This window comes from Bufo gargarizans, chromosome 2, assembly GCF_014858855.1.
Source record: "Bufo gargarizans isolate SCDJY-AF-19 chromosome 2, ASM1485885v1, whole genome shotgun sequence".
Taxonomy (NCBI): Eukaryota; Metazoa; Chordata; class Amphibia; order Anura; family Bufonidae; genus Bufo; species Bufo gargarizans.
In genome coordinates, this window is record NC_058081.1 from 486,519,969 (window position 1) to 486,532,924 (window position 12,956).

A 12,956-nucleotide genomic window follows, 5' to 3' on the forward strand; every position below is an offset into this window, starting at 1 on the left:
CCTGACAGGGAGCTGCTGAGAGGAGTGGTAGTAACCTACCTACAAATGACCTGCCCTGGGGAATAACGCGCATGGCAAAGTTTAACATGCCTAATAATGACTGTAGCTCAACCTTGGTGGCGACCCTCCTGGTGACAAAACTGTGAATGACTGCCTGGACCCTAGCCAGTTTGTCTTCTGGCAATCTGGCTGACATGCTTTGCGTGTCCAGCACGATGCCCAGGAAAGTGATGGTGGTAGCCGGACCATCCACCTTTTTGGGGGAAACGGGGACCCCTAGTTGGGCGAAGCATGCTAACAAGCTCTGAAGATCCTTGGCCGAGCCCTGTGGAGATTCGATCAACAAAAAATCGTCCAGGTAATGTATGACGTGTTCGCAACCAAACCTGTTCTCTAGTATCCAGTGCAAGGCTTTCGCCAGTTGATCGAAAATCCACGGGCTGCTGCGGGATCCAAAAGTCAACTTGACTGCAAAATAGTAAAGAGAATTCCACTTAATCCCGTGCCACCGCCAAAGTTCTGGCCTGATTGGCATCAACTTGAAGGCGTCTGATATGTCTGCTTTAGACAAGATCGCCCCCGGGCCTGTGGCAAGGATGAGTGCAATGGCTTGATCGATGGAGGCGTACACCATGCTGACCTCCTCCGCTGGAATGAGTGAATTCACGCTGGGGGTGGATAACCCGTGTGGCGCTGACAAGTCGAATATCAGCCTCTCTTTGTGGCTGAACTTCCCCGTAACTACCCCTATAGGGCTGACCCTCCAGCGTTCGAATGGGGATGACAAGAAGGGGCCGATGATGTACCCCTTGTCTAGCTCTGCCTGGAGAAGTCTATCTATGGACCCGGGGTTGAGGGATGCTGACTGCAAGTTCCTACACTCATGGGTGTGTTCCGGTAATGCCACCAGACCTGTGTGAAAACCATGGGTGAAACCTGACACCAGGAAGTCGCAGAAGGAGGCGTCCTCGTGCCCCTGTAAGTATGACTCTAACAGTTCTACATTTACCACGCTCATGCAATGTTTATCGGTTTTTAATGAGCAGGCGACTTTCGGATGGGCTCGGAAACAGTTTGCGCAAATGTGCAACAACCGACACTGACTATAATTGCAAGTTGCAAAATTATAGTTGTTGCAAATCTGCGATCTGCCCAGATACTTAATCGGTCGGCCGAGTTTATCGACCGCCGAATTCTGCTGGGTGCCAGCCGACGGACCAGGAATAGGAGGAGAAGGATTGGACCTCGGGGCACTCGCGGCATTATGACACCACTCTCCAGTATGATAGATCGACTGGCATGAAGAGCAAGCCGGTGCCTTCAGCCCCGCGAAATGCCTGCAGAATATTTCTGTGTCAATATTAGCCCAATTGGTGGTAAACTGGAATTGACAGAGCGCAGCTGCGGCTTTGGCAGAAAAGGAGCAATGGTAGTCATAGAAGCCGAAGCCTCCGTACTTGTAGCCCAACTCCGTGACCCTGAAGAGATACAGGTCCAATTCTTCCCTCCTATCTGGTCGTACCGAACAGATGACGTCTCGAAAAAGACTGAAGGCAAGCACGAACTCCGGGATTGTCAACTTCCTACTGAGCCTAAGATCCCGTCCCTTCAGTACAACAGAAACATCGCCGCACGCAATGACCCTATTGTCCGATAAGTCACGAGTGGCAATCAGGAGGGAGGCCAGGTTCACATCTCTACCATCGAGGATATCCTTCTTGATGTTGGCCGGAATGAAATGAGCTGGAGTGACGTTGGGTACCGTGACGAAGTTACCTGACGTACTGGCAACTGGCGCCGCCACGGCTGGCAAGGGAGTTGCAGGTGAGGACAAGCCAGCGACCCTGGCCTCTACTGACTCCAACCTGGATTGTACCCCGGACATGGAGGAGGTAAGGCTGTTCAGCATGACATGGAGCTGGGACAGTGAGGTCTGTACTGTAGCCATGGAGACCTCTTGCTGAGACGGATCTGCGGGGTTGGACACCAATAACCTATACAGCTCTGCTTTCCGGGCCCCAGCCGGAAAAGGAATGCCCCTCTTGGCTAACTCAGACATGAGTTTAGGCACGGTCCAGCTACGCAGAGAGGGAATACTGCCGGATTCCGATGCCCTAGAACCCAGATCTTCGCCGGAGGCATCCACGATGTCTGAGCCGTGAGACATGACCGGACTGTTGAAATAATCAAAAATTGACGGACTGTCACTAACACTGTTGGGAAGCCAAGACAGACTAACACCCGTGCTCAGACCACCACCGCCACTGCAAATTCAGCATGCATGAAATTGACCCTGGTGATCACCTGAGGTAAGAAAAGAGGGAGGACGTACGACAGTGGATGAAATTAGGAGCAATCAACCTTACCAAACCAGACAAGACGCTGTTATAAGGAGAATACAAAGGATCGACCGAGGAAAAACCTGTACGTATAAATGAACAAAATAAGATTTTTTTTTTTTTTTTTTTTTTTTTTTTGCAGATGCCCAGACTGGGCGGCGAGTCACGACTGCCTGTGCTGTGGTGAACGCGAGATTGGCCGAATGGCTGACGAGCCTGTGCCAGAAACTATGCAGGAAATGGTGAGTGATCGCACCTGAAGCTACCCAGCTGTGGTGGAACCACGTATGAGATGCCACGCAATGTGCCGGGTCTGGCGTGCGCCGTTATCGAGCTCTTGTCACTGGGGTGTGTCCCCCAAGCACTCCTCACCACCACATTGCAAGGCATGAGCCCCCCCCCCCCCTCTCTTTTTTTTTTTTTTTTTTTTTTTTTTTCATTTCTTTTCCCCTACCTAACTGACAGCACGGCGGCCCGTGCCAGACTTTACCCCTTTTTTTTTTTTTTTTTTTATTTATAGCCTCCACAAACCGGGCTCAAGATGTCATGAAACCGTCCCTCGGAGATGGCTTACGTGCAGGTGAAACAGTGGTGCTGTGCGGCTCCTACCAGCCCCCATGCTCCACCTGCCCTGGCTTGTCAATACTATACATCAGCGAAACAACAGGTCATGTAACATCACAACCATGCACTAAACTATCTGACTGCAGACAGGAGTAACAAGCATGTCAGTGTTTCGCTAGACCCATGAGCCGGCTGCCACTTACTCCCTTACCGACTACGCCTCGCTGTGGTCACTTCCTCCCCCCTCTCCCCCGTGCCGCCGATTGCTGACACTCTGAAACCCTCACCAGACCTGAAAGGAGAAAAACCCTGCAAGAAATCGGAGTCTCGCTGACTCCTGCAACCTACGTGCAAGTCACGTGGGAGCGAGGCGTGCTGCCAGACTGCCGCTCCGGTGTGGGGATATCCCTCTCTTACCTTAGAGGGACCGACCCCACCGACCGGACTGATCGAGCCGATGCTGCGCTGAGGCAGCAGTCACTTACCCGCCGCACCAGGATGCAGGACCGCCGGAGGGAGCGCGAACCGGAAGTGACGTCACGTAGTCTAGGAAACGCTGAAGCTTTGCTGGAACCAGGAATATCGCTGCCGTCCAGTGCTACCTGAGGAGCTGTGGGATAGATATAGGCCAAGACGCCCCTCCCACAAATACAGGCCAATAAATCGGCCTTGCCACTTGTAGCAGCAGTAATTATCAGGGTCCAAATCTATGGAGAACCGCAGTATAGCAAAGTGCAACAGTGCAAATATAGACAAGTCCATGTACTAAACAGAGTGCAACAGTGCAAATATAGACAGCCGCAGTCCATGTACTAAACAGAGTGCAACAGTGCAAATATAGACAGCCACAGTCCATGTACTAAACAGAGTGCAACAGTGCAAATATAGACAGCCGCAGTCCATGTACTAAACAGAGTGCAACAGTGCAAATATAGACAGCCGCAGTCCATGTACTAAACAGAGTGCAGTTACTAGCAGCCAATAATCAAAGTCCAACCTGTGGACAACCGCAATCCATATGTTGGGGCTTTATCAGTGCTGATCCTCCTATATGTCCGAATATTGCTCTTTGATAATTATATTATCAGTTGTTTTTAGTTCCAGGTAATATTGCCACTGTATTTTAGTGGCAAGCGCACAGATAAATGTTGCAAGTCCTTAAAACAGGGAAGACTAAGTGACACAGTGCGGCAATATGCCGTGGTGGCGTCCCACCTGTTGTTGTTACTGTCTCAGTTTTACCTTAGTCTGATCGATGTTCCCCTGTCTTTGTGCGGGCTTGGCGATTCGCAATGAACCAGATGTCAGCTGACTGTGCGTTGATCTCAGCTGGTCGTGCGTTTGTTAAAGTTGCCTGTCATGTTGCCTGTTTCTCTCCAAAGATTGTCGGTCCTCCGATATGGCTGATTTCAACATTTCTAAATGTTGATTTCAGACTGACATCGAGTGAATTTTCCCATGTGTGCTAGGATAAAGCTCCTCTTATGGCTTCAGCCAAGCAAATTTTGTATATTGCAATTTGCTTTCCAGTAATATGCACTAGCACTGTAACCCGTAATCATTGGTTATAAGCTTATTGTTAACAATAATGTTGTATGTTTCACTAGGTTAAGGGGCATAGCAACTTATTATTGAGGACTGCATTACTGTACTCGGCATTAAAGGGGTTGTCACATCTCCTTGAAAGCGTAGCTTGTTCTGCTACTTTGTTTGAGTAGCTTCCATTCATTGCAATGGGAGTTGCGAAAACAGCGGAACGTCAGCACGCTCGGCTGTTTATGGGGCTGTTACTTTGTTCCATCTCGCCTTTAAGTTAAAGGGGGTTGTCTCATGAGATACAACATGTTTCAGATTAGAGCAACAACTCTGATCCACCTCTAGACACATGCTAAACAGCTACGTTTGGCAGGTGAAGCCAAACAGACATTTTTCCTACATCAGCCATCAGGGAAATGTCCTATTACATGGTGACTATTCAGATGAATGGCTGCGCAGGTAATAAATGGATGGCTTCAGACCATCCTAGTGGAGGCTGCCCTTATAAAGTGGTTTTCCATTCTGGATCATATAGGGGGTCCCAAAGCATGAGGAAACTCCTTAAAATACATACTTATAGTCGCTTTTCATGGCCTGAGTCTGAATGTAGGAGATGTGTCAGGAGTTATATGGCTTAGTTTACCGTTTCAAGTAGTAGACTAGTAGGAATCTGCATAAACACTGTATATATCAGTGGTCCTCAACCTGTGGCTTTTAAGTCGCATATGGCTGATGAGTTTTACCAGAAAACCCATGAATTATAACTATATGACAATGGTTTCGCTAGCCAGGCAAATACCCAGATATTTGGCTTGGTGCCCCAGATCCCTGGACAGTCTTATGATAAAAGATACAGTTAAAAACTATGGTGAAGAAGAGAGCTTTTGGCTTCTTGCCCTGCCATTTTCTCTATGAGGCTACAGGCTGATTTGGTTTAGAACCAAAGAAGAAGGCCTCACTATAAAGCCGTAAGGTAGGGAAAACAGAGAACCAATCTTATAAACCTAAAAGTCTTGTCACAAAAACAACCATAGAATGCCCAGTATATTTAAAAATATAAATACTTTTTTATATCATAAATTAATCAAAATTCATAAATATGAGACATTATTACACAGAATTAATTTGGAAAAAATCTGCAAACAAACTGGATGCCATAGTCCCCCTGCCGGTGTCTCAATAACCCGCCAAACAGATGGAACACATGTAAAGAGTATGTGCCGTATGCAGTGGGGTAATTTACAAGTAGATATTATTTGGTACAAAACAACTACAAGTAACTGTGGTCCTCACTCCACTGCATACCCCAGAGGAGAGTCAATACAAGTGCGGGGCCCTATATATTATAACAATAATGACAGAAAAAGTATTTGTCTAAATTATTCAAGTGAATACGTCCCCTGGACGGGCTGATTTGGGCCTGCAGCCTATGTGACACAAAGAGCACACTAAGGACATCAATGGCCTGACACAGCCACTGCAATGATGCCACTGCATATTATAATAAATATATTCCCAAATACCTTTCATTATTTATAATGGCTCATTTTGTCTGGGGAGCAAACATCAGGAGAAACAAAATGGCCGCCATCCCATTAGTTTACACAAAACCTGTCCTAATCACAGGGGGACAAGTTACTTCACAACACTGAGCTAAAGAGCTGCCTCATCCTCCTCTCTGCCCTACTTGTCAGGGATTATGATCCTGAATACAGTGGATAAGACCTTTAGGGGAATTTCTGGGGAATTTAGTACAGAGGGGATGGACAGGGCAGACTGTGGCTGTGGTAATAGAGACTGCATACAAATGCTGCTGCTCATTAGCAACACCCCACAATCCTCTCATGTCTCCTCATCATCTCTATTCCCCTAGAGATTCACTTGTATTCAGGATCATAACCCCTGACAAGCAGAGCAGAGAGGAGGATGAAGCAGATGTTTACCTCAGTGTTGTAAAGTAACTTCTCTTCCTGCATGATTAGGACAGATTTTGTGTGTACTAATAGGACGGGGCCATTTTATTTCAATTAATAATTGCTCCCTAGACAAAACGAGCCATTATAACTAATGAAAGGTATTTCAGAATATATTTATAATAAAGTAATATTTAAATATTTTAATTTTCTTAATTCCTGGAGAACCCCTTTAATGGAGCGACCGCACACATGTCCTGTGGATAGGGGATAACTTTTACCTAGTGGAATACTCCTTTAAATGTTCATATTCAGTATTATTTGGCCCTTATATAGTGTTATTATTGCTAAGGTTGGTCTTGGTATACTGGGTTCTATTTATTATGAGTATGATGATAATGTTTGCTCTTTAGATGGTAACTAACTGTATGATTCTATTATTCAGAACATGGATTAGTGCTCTTAAAAGGCAAATTCTTTGTAGGTACAGCTGATTTTCATTATAAAGTGTCTATAGGGACAGTGCAATGCTGAAATGGTTTGTGTCTGTTATAGATCAGTAGTCCCCAACATTTCTTATCTTGAGAGCTACACTCAGGGATGATAGATGGTCACGAGCCACACAGATAGCAATTGTAGAAGCCATATAAACAAGAAACAGCTGGAAACGGCAATAAACGAGTTCAGGGTGAGACCTGGCTCTGCATGATTTCTGCTTTTCTTTCTAAATCTGGATTATAGTTAATGACAGCCGTACTCATGCAGTCATCAAGGTGGGCATCTGTCAAGCAGTTCTATATTTAGACTTCAATATTTTCAGGGCTGAGAATTCAAATTCCCTGCCTTGATCTAATGTCTCATAGGCATAGAAGCCTGTGAGAGTGGCTCCTGTGTCCTGCTGCAGTCATTGAACTGTATTGTCGTCCTTAGGATGGCAATACAGTTGCGTATTTGGTGGTAGAACAGCAGTCTCATGGCCCAGCTGGAATCCTTTCCCCATTTCCTCACCATTCTGCACAAGTTCTTGCCATCCAAAAAGGGTCCCACAGCAGATGCTTGGTCTGGCCCCAAAAGCAGTGTTTCTCAACTCCAGTCCTCAGGGCCCACCTGCCGGTCATGATTTGAGAATATCCCACAGCATGAAGACCTGTGGTAAGTCCTGATGCATTGACACTAATTATATCACCTACTCAATACTAAGAAAATCCTGAAAACATGACTTGCAGGTGGGCTCTGAGGACTGGAGTTGAGGAACACTGCCCTATAGTATATATTCCCTTATCATCAAAAATTTACAAGAATCTCCCACCAGTTGTCCCATATGTCCAGCTATGTAACATTCTATGAATTATATACTATCCAGTGATTTATATAGAATTAATTTTCTACAGTATGTTCTGGCTGAAAAGATGCTCAAGAAAGTATCTGGTGTAATCTGGCATGGGGCTGCTGGATGACGGGGAGTTTAATTCCACTAACTTCAATCGGTCAGCATTTGCAGAACATGGATTGCTATAATGAAGGGTCTCTAGAGCCCACAATGTGTGACACAGAAAAGCTTTAATTCCCTTTCAGGTTAGGACTGTGGAGTCATGCCGCTCCAGTGAGCTCCTCTTGCTCAGATAACAGGTAAGGAGGGAAGATACATTACTCAAGAGGTTGCAGAAATCTTGCCATACTATGTTACTGATGATCACCATTTTATACTCAGAAAAGACTTGATTTGCTCAGGCTGTATGAAAAGACCGGACTTCCAGCAGGGAAATCATGAATATGGCTAGATCATCAGCAGCTAAGGAAATTTGCTTTTTTTCATAGACATCAAAATGACTGTCAAACGATATCCTAAAGATTCACATTCCACATTTTTCTCCCCTAGGCTATTAGTTTTGTGCTAACCAGTACCTCCATTATAGCTCTTTATGTCCTAGCATTATATACATTACTAGAAATGATTCAGCATTAAAAGGGTATTCCCATTTGAGACATTTATGGCATATCGATAGGATTTAAAAAATAAGCGTAGCATTAGCACCAGAATATTTTCTATAACTATGGCATTGTTGTACGGTATTTGTGTTTGCAGAGTGCTGTTGGGTTTTTATTCTTTGTGTTTCTAGCCATAGCGATGTGCACCTGCGCATTGGAATGTGCTGACTGACCCCCTTTTTCTTTGCAGTTTGTACTGGAGGTGTGGCTGACTCCATTTAGTCTTGCACCCCTGACCAGCCTGTCTGCCCCATAGGCTGATTTTAATTAGTGTAAGTATAAAGCTGTAGCCTGCTCTCCCTCACTCACTGGAAGCCTTTTGGCACCAGGAGAGGTATAGAGTGGACTCTCATTGCATTCATTTAAAGTCGTCTTGGAACCAGGTGAGGTATGTTGCATGTTGGTACCTGCATTCCCTGAATTTAATAGAGGCCATTTTGGCACAAAAAAATTATAAAAAGCAGAGTGGACCCAGCATGCATGTGGAACCTGCACTCACTGAATTTTATGGTGGCCGTTATGGCACATAACAGGTAGCATTTAGTGTTAGGTTCCCATCTTACAGAGATCGCCTTGACGTTTGGCAGACGGGCCCAAATAATTTTGTACAAAATGTATTTGCCAAGAATCTCAAATTTACAAAATAAGCATAGCATTAACACCAGAATATTTTCTATAACTGCCATTATTGTACATTATTTGTGCTGTTACATAGTTTTTTTTTTCTTCATATAGATAGGATATGGCATAAATGTTTGATAGGTGAGACCTGCACTTATCGGACATTTATGACATATCCTATTAATATGTCATAAATGTCCCAGATGGAATACCCCTTCTAAAAGAAGAAAATGTGCTGAATGAACAGTATCATAGTAACTTGCATTACATTTTTTCCATAAATAGTGCCACCCTTGAGAATTGACTCTGTCTGGTTTCACAACTCTGATCCAATCAAGTGGATTTGAAGTTGCAATGCCAAACACATATCACAGATAAGAGTGGCACTGTTTATGGTAAAAAGTGCATTTTAATGACATGACACCTGTAGCATATGTCTCTCCTAGGTCTGAGACTTAAGAAGAATAAGAAGCATATAGATATTTTGAGGAGCAGCCGATTGTCGGCAAGGAAGTGTTCCTTCTTGACAATCAACTGCTCGTTAAGTTGAAGTGAAGAGCTTCATTTACCGGCAGCAGTCACCTCCACAGTAGGAGGACAAGTGATGGCTGCTGCAATCGCTTGCCCCCATACAAAATAATTCTTCCTGGGCAGCAGAAAGCACCTCACATCATTTCACCTGATGAACAAGCATTGCACTCGTTCATCAGGTGACCTATGGTATCTTTAGATGGGCAGATTATTGGGAACAAGCATTTGTAGAAGCGTTTGTTCCTGATAGTCGGCCTGAACATCGGCCATTGTAAATTCAGCTTTAGTGTATATGGTTTTCAGTGTCATCACTTATACCTTAAAGGTGTTGTCCAAGTTCAATAAAAGCTTGGGGAACCCCTGTAAATGTGTTAAAATAACAAAAGAAGAAAAACACTTGGGGCAAAAAAAGTCAAGTGCAGGGCCTGTGCTTGACAGAGGAATTCTATCTTTGGAGTTGTTTGAATGCCTGTGTTATGCCGCCTCACAACTTGTAATATACATTACACAGGGTATCCATATTGTCCTCGGTGTTCCTTTAAAAAAATGTATGTTTCATATTTGCATAGATAATAAGTCATCTCTTACCATAGTCGTTTCAGCAATGGATCCAAAGCTGTTGATGAAGATGTTGCAGCTGACGTTCACTGCGGGACCTGTTGTAAAACAGAGAATCTACTAAGTATAGAAGAAGGTACTGTAACATATAAAGAACAGTGATTAATATATTAGTCATGTTTTATTTTTCAACCCTAAGAATTTATGGGGACTTTGTTAATGATCCATGCAGATAATTAGTTACATAGGTTTGAATCTACTGAAGAAATTGGTACATCACTGAAGGACCTGCTTGAAACGCAAGATTCAGGAACTCTATGATGAGGCCCTTTCAAATAAATTGTGGCAGCAGGGGGTCCACACAAGTATCTTCTGAATTCTGTGTTTGACTCAAATGGCATAACTTAGCGCTCCTAGCTTCAATGCAAATTCTGTACCAGGACCCCCACCAATCTAGTACCATTTATAAAACTAGTGTCTCTGGCTACTTTAAAACAGAATTACCTTTGAAGTTGGGTCGAATTCTGGCATCATATCCTGAGATCTTCCCCATTAACTTATCCAGGAAATCAGAGGGGGACATTAGTTTAGCAGAAGAGCGGGCAGATGCACCGACTTCTTTGGATGCTGCAAGACTGGAAAAGAAATAAAAACAGTAAAACAAACTTGTATTGTTTGTTAGAGACCCACTTACTCACCATTAATGAGCCATATTTATCAGTGTCCTTTTTGTGTTGGCTAAAATGGATCTGTAGGCCCTTCTCTATACCTTCCCTGACCTATTTCCTGTCTCTAGTAGAGGCCAAATATTGACATTCCCTGACAGTACCACTTTATGCCCACTGAAGTATGAGACGTGTATGACGTAGGCAAATTAGCTGATCCTCCTGCTCCATACACGGTTGTGTATTACAGCTGGCCACAATGACTGGGATTGTTTAACCCCTTAGATGCCACTTTCAGTAGAGACTATGACATCTGTTGGGTTAGACAGAGGGAGGGGGCTCCCTTTGCCCTCCAATCAGTTACCCCACAGCAAAATCACAAGAATAAGATTGGTTCCTATGACAGCCTGGAGCCTTGTGAAGGCTCCCAGCACTGTCATAGCAAGCTGCCTGAAAGGCCGTGCCTGAGGCAGCCTGTGAAAATCACAAAGACTGAAGTAGTATTCTATTTCAGTCTATGGTTCAAGAGATCTAAAATCCTCATGTACAAGTCCCCTTGTACATGAAGGAGACAAAATTAGAGTGCAAAAATAAAACAAGTATAAAAAAAAAAAAAATATTAAAATTAAAATCATCTCCTTAAAAAATAAAAATAAATAATAATAAAAAAATCAACATTATAGGTATTGTCACATCTAAAAATGTCTGTTCTATTAAAATATTAAAATATTTTTCCTGCGTAGTGAATGCCATAACAGAAAAAAATTCAGATTTGCCATTTTTTGGTCATCTTGCCCTGCATCAAAAATTAAATAAAAAGTAATAAAAGCTCATATGTACCCCAAAATAGTACCAAACTACAGCTCACCCTGCAAAACAACAAGCCCTCACACAGCTAGATGGAAAAATAATAAGTTATGGGGGTTATAATATGGCAATGCAAAGAATTTATTTTTTTATTTTTTTATGTTATATAAACATTATAAAACAAAATACATACTAAATATATTTGGCATCATGTCATTTTTAGAGTATAATGAACTCCATAAAAACAAAATCCCAAAAAACCCTGATAAAAATTATGGTTTTTTTTAATTTCACCCAACTAATTATTTTCTCTGATTTCTCAATATAATTAATCTCATTTTCTGAAGTGTACTGCCTCATTTTAGTTTTGTAACCTTTTTTTAAATGCTTTCAATGAAAACAAGAACTACAGTAAGGAATAGCTGGCGGACTAGAGTGTAAACTTTTCTTCCATAAAAATATGCACTGCTTTGCTCATAATTTAAAGCAGTTAGCTGATTTAGAAAAAAAATGTTTTCAAAGGGTAAATAGAGTAGTGATCCCCTATTTAGCATCTTACGAGATTGCAGAAACTACTAAAATTGGGTTAAGAACTGTCCAACGCATTATTAAAAACTGGAAGGATAGTGGGGACCCATCGTATTCGAGGAAGAAATGTGGCGGGAAAAAAATCCTGTATGATCGTGATCGGCAATCACTTAAATGTCTGGTGAAATAAAATCGAAGAAAAACAAAAGTAGAACTCAGGGCTATGTTTAATAGTGAAAGTAAGAGCATTTCCACACGGACAATGCAAAGGGAATTCAAGGGATTGGGACTGAACAGCTGTGGGGGCAGTGCTATGATCTGGGGTTGCTGCAGTTGGTCAGGTCTAGGTTCAGCAACAGTATGTGCTCCAAGAATGAGGTCAGCTGACTACCTGAACATACTGAATGACTAGGCTATTCCATCATTTGATTTGTTCTTCCCTGATGGCACGAGCATATTCCAAGATGACAATGCCAGGATTAATCAGGCTCAAATTGTGAAAGAGTGGTTCAGGGAGCATGATAAATCATTATTACACATGGATTGGCCACCACAGAGTCCAGACCTTAACCCCATTGAGAATCTTTTTTTTTTTGGTGGTGACTTTTTTTGGGACAGGCAGTGTATTACAGCTGTTTCAACACAATTCCAGAAGCTGTGCTCCCTATAACCAGCATATTGCCAGGGGACAACTACAACTATCAGTGACTGACCGCTATCTCTGTATACACACTTACACAGAGAATGCTATCCATTAGGGATGAGTGAATCGACTTCAGATGAAACATCCAATGTCGATTCGCACAAAACTTTGTTTCAATACTGTTCTGCTTGGAACCGGACCTGATTGCTCGCTTTGTATAGTATTGAAACAAAGTTGTATGCAAGTCGACTTCAAATGTTAC

General features: G+C 43.2%; 1 protein-coding gene across 1 annotated transcript in view; it reads right to left on the reverse strand.

Moving 5' to 3' along the window:
• The window catches only part of GLRA1 (glycine receptor alpha 1), a 118,660-nt gene that overhangs the window by 86,800 nt on the left and 18,904 nt on the right, over positions 1 to 12,956 (reverse strand). Inside the window, exons 2-3 of the mRNA XM_044277458.1 lie at positions 10,556 to 10,716; positions 10,082 to 10,149 (exon numbers count right to left, since the gene is read on the reverse strand). Of these exons, the coding sequence (XP_044133393.1) occupies positions 10,082 to 10,149; positions 10,556 to 10,716 (229 nt within the window). The remainder of the gene's footprint in view (positions 1 to 10,081; positions 10,150 to 10,555; positions 10,717 to 12,956) is intronic.